Raw genomic sequence first — 7,535 nt, forward strand, 5'->3', positions numbered from 1 at the left:
AAAGCAGACGTACCAGCCGAGTTGAGGGCCCGACGCCGGACCCATAAGGACAGGCAGGGTGAACGAGCTGGGCCCGGCGCTGGTCGAGATGCCTGGGGTGCAAAGGTCTGCCCCGGTCGCTGTGGGTCCTCAGGCTGCTCTGCTCCTGGGGTGGCAGCACATTGCCCCTGCGGAGGACCGCCCCCGGGGGCTGGCCAGGGCCCCCAGCTCCCGAGGGGAGCTTGGGTGCTCAGTGAGGGGGGTCTGGGCTCCTGCAGTGGGCACTGCCACCTCCCTGGGTAAGGCAGCCCTTGTGGCACTGGGCAGAGGTGACTGGGTGGGCCGGCGAAGCTGCAGATGCCCTGATGGGCAGTGGCCAGGCTAGCCCCCGGGGGCACTTCTGTCTGACTTCCTGAGGAGCCGGGGCCAGGTTGCCCAAACCCAAGGAGAGGGCAGGTCCCCGAGGCCGTGCGCCCGGAAGCCCAGGTGCCATGGGATGCACCATGCGCCTGGGCCAGAGCACACGTGGGAGTCTTCCGGCCAGGGTCTCTCTGTTCCTCCGCGCTGTGCCGTCATCACCCGTCTCCCGGGTGGGGAAACTAAGGCACAAAGCCCCACGTGGGAGGCACAACCGGGCTCAGGCCACTGCCCTGCGGCCCATGCTGATGCCCCGGGGCCCGCCAGGACCAGCACGCCGCTAAGGGTGACGGGAGCATGCGGGGGATGGTCAAACTGACAGGCAGGTGGGGCACTGCCTGGGGAGGGGGCCCCATCCCGGGGGCGCAGACTGGGGACGGAGCCCCACAAGGCAGACCCCCTCAGTGGCCTCAGCCTGACTTGCTGGTTTGGGGGTGCTGAGCTGCCCTGTCCTAGGCTGCCGCAGGCCTGCTGCTCGTGGAGGGCGCGCAGATCCGGGTCGTGCACATCACCTCTGCCGAGAGTTTTGGGTCGGCGCCTTTCTGGTTTCCGGCCCGAGGACGGGCGTCAGCGCAGGGGTGGGGGACCTGCCCAGCGGTGGGGGCGAAGCGGCGCCTCGGCTGGAGTCAACGACAGCAGGCGGGTGCGGAGTCCTGGATCGCGTGTATTAAAGTGCGTCACGTTCGCGAGGCTGCGCAGAGCCCCTCCCGGGCGTCCTGCCCGAGGCAGGCCCACACGGCCTCAGAGGCCCCACCACCCACACCCTCGGTGGCCAGCAAGGCCGGCCTATGCCTGCCCTCCCCTCGGATCCGCAGCCAAGTCCACCCAGGAGAGGCCGAGCTGGCCCAGGGTGGGCGGCGTCGGCAGAGAGCGCCCGCTCCCGGGCACCGGTGCGGCCCAGGCCCACAAGCACAGCCAGGAGAGACAGACGATTCCAGCTGGAGTTCCAGGAACACCCCCAAGCGCACGGCTGCCGGGCTCGGGCTCGCGCCCTAGTCTGTCCAGTCAGGTGGAAGGGCCCCCGCCGGGGCAGGAGGGTGTGGCCTGGCCAGCCCTGCAGGGAAGGACGCCCACCCCAGCGCCGCTGGCCAGGCGCCCCACATGCATCCAGACGCGTGGTGGGCTGGGCGGGCAGAGGGCAGGGCAGGGCGGGGCGCCTCCACAAGCCTCGCGGGCAGGGCTCCCGGGGCCGGCGGGCAGCCCAGGGGGCGGAGGCCACTGTGGGGGGCGGGCCTAGGAGTCCTCGCCCATCTGGAGCAGGGAGTTGATGGCCGCGTCCCTGTTCCCTCTCTGGGCCTCCAGCACCGAGCGGATCACCTCCCGGTCCATGTTGGGGAACATGTCCTGGATGGCCCTCAGGTCCTCCTCGCTGCAGCGGGGCTGGGCGCTCACGGCCGGTGGCACGGGCACAGGCACCACGCCAGGGCTGCAGACGGCGGGCATCCCTGCAGGCAGGGGTGGGGCGGGGGCAGGGTATTACTGGCGCCGGCTGTTCCTGAAACGCCGCACGCCCACCCAGCCAGCCACGGAGCCTTCGTGGTGCAGGGGGAGGGCAAAGCCGACCTGGGCACAGCACGGACCGCGCCCCCCAGGCACACCTCACGGTCCGCTCCCTAGCGCTCGGCCCAGATGGCACCCGCACGAGGGGCCGGCTCACAGGCAGAGCAGCGCGGGACGGGCGGAGCCCAGAGCGTGGGAGGGTGGCCCTGAGCTCTGCCGGGGTCCGAGAGCCCTTCCCGACTTCTGAGCTTGGCACCATTGGCTGCTTCCAAGCCTCTGGCTGCGCCAGTCACTTTCTGCCATAGCCTGCCCTGCCCACGGGCGTGCCGTTTCCTTGCTGGACAAGGCTGTGTGCCCTCCCCGGAGGCTCCCAAGAGACAGGACCCCTGACCTGTGGGCCAACCACTCGGCACACACCCTCCTCCAGGCTGGCCTGACCCCTAAGCTGGGCTAGAGGTGGCCCCAACTCCACCCGCTGTGCCCCAGAGGCCGCGCTCTTACTCCAAGCACGTCCTGCCCACGTCCTGCCCTCCAGCTCTGCCCGGGCCAGGGTTCAGGGACGCTGTTGGCTCGTGGTCCCAACCCAAACCTGCTATCCAGACAGAGAGGAGGTGGGCAGGCTCAGACATGGCCACGGCAGAGCAGCCAACCCACCTGCAGAGCCCAGGGCCACTCTGCAGCGGGCACCTAGTGTGCTGACGACGAAGGCAGCAGGCAGGCAGACAGACCAGCACACGGCTTGGGTCACAGGCAGATCAGGACCCCGCCCCGCGGCCCTAAACCCCCCAGAGCTGGCGTTGCCGTGCACCCTGGACCCTGACCCCCATCTGGCCAAGAGGAAGCACGAACGCCTTTGATGCACCCACACCTCAACCTGAGCTCTGGCCCCCTGAGACTCCCCTGGACAGACACACCTGTGATGGGCACATAGCCCACGCCCTGCTGGTACACGGTGGGCATCAGAACCACAGGCTGCGGCGGCATCATCACAGTGGCCGGCAGGGCCTGAAACAGAGACGCGCCAGGGTCTCAGGGACAGCAGGGATCCCGCGGCCTGGCCCAGACCTGCGAGGTTGCAGGGCCTCCCGCCGGGACGGGCCTCACCGTGTACGACATGACCAGGTTGATCATGCCCTCCTTGTCATCCCCCTGGCGCCCGCTCAGGCTGTACCACTCGTCCTCCACCTTGCCCTGCTTCAGGGCCTCGGGGATGGTGATGTGGGTCCAGGCGATGCGGTCATCCATGGAGAAGGCGCGCTGTGGGGACACGGGGGCACTGGGACCACCACCCCTGGAGCCCCGCCCCAGCCCCCAGATGGCCCCTCCCCGGGGACAGGCTGCGCCTCAGCGGGCCAAGCCCAGCAGCGAGGAAGCGGGAGGGGAGGGCGCGGGCCGCCGCCCCGGCTCACCTCGTCGAAGATCTCCAGGTAGAAGGAGTCGACGCCCGGGGGCAGCGTGCACTGCAGGACCTTGTTCCAGCGGGGGTTCCGGGCGCCGTTGTGGGCCGTGGGGGTCTCGTACACGGCGTAGCCCAGCCGCAGGCGGCAGTAGGGGTCCATGCGGGTCATGCCGTAGTTCTTAGCCAGCTTGGCCTAAGCAGAGCTGCTGTCAAGGGATGCGCCGGGGCTGCTGCTCGCCCCTGGGGGTGCCGTGTGAGCCCAACCCCCCAGAGGCCCCTAGGCCCGGGAAGAGGGCGCTGAACCTGGTTGCCCGGCAGCCCCTCCCTACACTCCCGGTGCTCCTGGGTCTCTCCTCAGCCACGTGCATCGTTGAGACGCGTCACGGAGGTCTGTCCACGGCTTTGCTCAGAGCCAGGCTGAGATCGAGCACCCAGCACGCTCCGGCCCTGCCCGGCCTCTCCTCCCGCCCGCCCGGTGCTGTCAGCCACAAGCCACAGTCAAAACCCGCAGGTTCTGGCTGCAGCGCCAGTCCTGATGGGCGACCTGGGCTCGCAAGCGTCTGCACAGGCAGCCCAAGGCTCGCGGGCCGGGCGCCCCGCCACGGGATGCTTTATGAAACGGCTGGAGAGGCTCCACAGGGCGCCCATCAGCACCCAGGAGCACTGCTGACCAAGTGGGGGGCTGGCCAGCATCCCGAAACCCCGCTCCAGGGGGAGGCACACTGGGCCCCGTGTCGTAGGTCTGCGCGGGGCTTGGGCCTCACCACCCGCCTCTCCCGGCTCCGCGGGCACCAGTCCGGGGCCCGGCCTCTGGACAGCCAGACAGCTGTGTGGGTTCATGGGGCCTGCTGCCGGCCCCCCGTCCCGGGGTACAGGGCGCCCACCTGCACCACGGTGATGCTGAGGCGGCCCACGGTGCCCAGAGCCCCTCCATACTGCAGCTGCTGAGCGGTCTGCGCGTCCAGCTGGGCCTGCTGCTGCTGCTGCGTGGGCGTGATGCGGAGAAAGTCCTGCGGCAGCTCCCCGATGTACACCTGCGGAGACGGGCGGCGGGTACTCAGGCAGCCTCGGGGTTCCCGCCCTAGGAACTCGGCTAACAAGGTCCGTGGCCCTCAGGCCGGGTCCATGGACACCAGCGCAGGTCCGAGGAGCAAGAAGCAGCGGCTGGAGCCCCCTAGCCACTATCACCAGCCCCCTGGCCCTGCTTCCTTCAACCAGTCCTCGCTCCCAGGGGGTCACATCCCCAGCCTGAGGGCTCGGGGCACAGGCTGTACCTGGGGCACAGCAGTGTGCTCGCCCCAACCCCCAGGGCCCGGGGCCCAGAGCTCAGGTGGCAGGCCCGCCGGGGCCCCACCCTCGGGAGGGGATGAGGGCTGAGGCCAGGACGGCAGGGAGGGATCCTCTTCCAACTAAAACAAAACCCTGATGGAGGCTGGGGTCGGAGAGGCGCTGGGGCGAGGTGGCCAAAGACCCCGGTGGCGGGCAGCCGTGCGCCCTGCAGATGCCCCTGCCTGGCGGCCAGGGGCCGTGGTGATGACTGCGGGGACACGGGGCCTGGAGGGAACGGGCGCTGTGACGAGACCCGCCCTGCAGAGATGAGGCCCAAAGGGGAGCGGGGGCGTGCAGGAGCCTGCCTGCAGATCAGGGTGCCTGGAACAGAGGTGGTGGCCACACCCGGGGTGGAGGCCAGGCGTCAAGGCTTGGGGAGGCTCCCGCTGGGCAGGAGAGCCGGGCCTACCGCCCCGCATGGCCAGCCCAGCCAGAAGGGGTGTGAGGGCAGGGCCGCCCGTCGGGAGGCGGCGCTGGGCACACAGTGGCAGAGGATCAGCCCCGACCTGCTCTGAGCAGGGCCGGCCACAAGGTCGGGAGACTGGAAGGGGCTGTGGCAACGGGCCTGGCATGTTGGGAGGAAGGTGGGGAGGGCTGCCCTCCCAGCCCCTGAGGCCTCCCAGCCGGCTACGCTGCCGGCTTGCCCAGTGGCCGCCCGTGCCCCTCAGAGTGCCAGCTGCCCTGCCTCCAGGGGCCTTCTCGCGGCTCCGGGCGAGAACCCGGGCTGGGCCGGGGGCAGCCTCCTCCCCCCCAGCAGCAGAGCCGGTGACAGGCCAGGCTGACGGACCTGCCCCGGCTCCACAGGCGCCTGGTGCGGCCCAGCCAGGCGGCCGTCGGGCCCAGAGGAGGCCGCGGAGGCGTGGGCCACCGAGAGCACGCGACGAGGTTCCGGGCGCGGGCGTTCAGCTCCCAGAGGAAAGGCTCTGAGCGCCCAGGGAGAGACTTGACCCTGACCCGCAGCCCCGCTCCACTGCCAGCGCCAGACAGGAGCCGGCGGGCACCCCCACAGGCCCTTCTGGCACACCGGCCCCAGGGGCGCTGCAGCTCCACACCCGGACGCTGACGACTGGGCTTTGGGACCCCAACAAGCACCCTGACCTCCGCAGCCGTCCAGGGGACAGGTAGTGGGGGGGCTCGAGGGAAGGGGTCACCAAGGGGATGGCGCTCAGGCCAGCCGGTGCCGGGCAGACGGGGTCCCCTCCCAGGCGCTGCCACCTCTCCATGCGCGCGCCGGCGGCGGTGCGGGCGCGGGGGGGCAGCAGGCGGCCGTGCGGGGAAGAGCCACCCCCGCGCACCAGGCCACTGGCCCCAGACCCGCCCAGTGCCCGGCTGCCATCCGGGGAGAAGGCCGCTGGGGGGCGGGGGCAGAGCCGTGAGCTCCGCGATGCTGCCCAGCAACAAGCTCTGCGGCGTCCAGGGAAGCCGGTGTCCGCCCGCTCCTGAGCCCCGGCCGGCACATCCCCCAGGACGCCCACGCCAGGCAGGGCCAGCCCCGCGGGGAAGGCGGCACCGCCCGGCTGCCCACGAACCGACGTGCGCACAGGGCATCGCCACCGGCCGGCGGGCAGCGTCCGGTCCCATGGCCAGTCCCCCGGCGTCCGCCCAGAGCGGGAGGCCCGCCGGCCGGCCAAGGGGGTGGCAACCACCCTGTGATCAGGCTGGGGCGCCCGGGGACGGCCCCACCCGGGCCCGCCACGCTGCGCCGGGCAGAGGCGCCTGGGGCGGGCGGGCCCGGCGGCCTGACCACGGCGTCCACGGCCCCCCGCGCTGCGTCTCCCCTCTGCGCCGCCAGCGCCCAGCGAGGGCGAGTCTCCGGGGCGGCCCCCGGGGCCCGGCCAGCAAGGCGGCCCACGCTCGGCACCGGCGCCCGGCAGGACGCGCCTGCGGGCGGCCTCGGCCCTGGGGGCGGCCCTCGCGGAGGCCCGGGGACCGGCCGGGCCCCGTCCCCGTCCCCGTCCCCCGTCCCCCGGCACCCGAGCGCCCTGCGGGGAGCGGCGCCGCGGCCTGGGGCCCGCCCCGTCTCCGGCCGTCTCCTCCCGAGGCCGCGGGGGCCGCCAGGCCGGGGCCACCGGCCGCTCGGCGCGGGTCCAGGCCCGGGGCCCCCCGCCGGGGCCGCGCCAGGCCCGGGCTTCCGCCGGCGCCGCGGAGCTGTCGGGGGCGGGCGGCGGCCCCGGCGGAGCCGTCTGGAGCGCAGGTCCCGCCCCGCCGCGCCCCGCCGCGCCCCGCCGCGCCCCGCCGCGCCCCGCCGCCCGAGGCCCGGGCTCACCGGCCCGCGCTGCGTGCTGACGGTGGTCGCCATGGAGCCGCGGGACCCTCCCGCCGAGCCGCGACGCCAACGCTCGTCCCGCGAGGCGGACGCGGCCGGTCAGCTGACTGCCCGCCCGCCGGGCGCCGTCCACCGCGCAGGCGCGAGAAGGCCCCGCCCCTTCCGGCGCCGCCGCCCGCCTCTCCGGCCGGCGCCTGCGCAGTCGCTCCTCGGAGCCGGCGCTCGCGCGAAATGGCTCCCGAGCGGGCTGTGTGCGCCTGCCCGCCGGCCGCCCCGCGCCCGGAGCCCCGCCCCCGGCGGACGCGCGCACGTACGGGCGGGGCGGGAGGAGGCCGCGCGGGGCCGGGGCGCGGGGGCGGCGCGCGGCGGGGGCGGGGCCGGCCGGGAGTCTCCCGCGGCCGCGGCCGGTTCACGAGGCCTCGACGGGACGACGCCCCGGGCCTTTGCCCCCGCTGGCCCGCGCGCCGCCCACCCCCGGCTGCCCCTGCCCGCGGGCGCGCCGCTTCCCGGCTGCGCCCCGGACCCGGCCCAGTGACCCCCGCAGCCAGGCCGTCCGGGCCGCCGAGCCGCCTGCCCGCGGGGCCGCGGGGGCCGCTGGCCGGCTGGAGGGCGCAGCCTCCGGGACCGCCCCCGCCGCTCGCCACC

General features: G+C 73.7%; 1 protein-coding gene across 1 annotated transcript; it reads right to left on the reverse strand.

The window, feature by feature from the left end:
• Nucleotides 1-1,092: 1,092 nt before the first annotated feature.
• TOLLIP (toll interacting protein) lies at nucleotides 1,093-6,974 on the reverse strand. The gene is made up of 6 exons (XM_084239697.1): nucleotides 6,891-6,974; nucleotides 4,180-4,329; nucleotides 3,306-3,488; nucleotides 3,001-3,153; nucleotides 2,811-2,901; nucleotides 1,093-1,841 (listed from the first exon to the last, which is right to left on the reverse strand). Exons 1-6 carry the CDS (start codon nucleotides 6,921-6,923, stop codon nucleotides 1,630-1,632), a joined length of 822 nt encoding a protein of 273 aa, XP_084095823.1. The 5' UTR covers nucleotides 6,924-6,974; the 3' UTR covers nucleotides 1,093-1,629.
• Nucleotides 6,975-7,535: the final 561 nt, after the last annotated feature.

The sequence above is a fragment of the Talpa europaea genome (genome assembly GCF_964194135.1).
Source record: "Talpa europaea genome assembly, chromosome: 1".
NCBI lineage: Eukaryota > Metazoa > Chordata > Mammalia > Eulipotyphla > Talpidae > Talpa > Talpa europaea.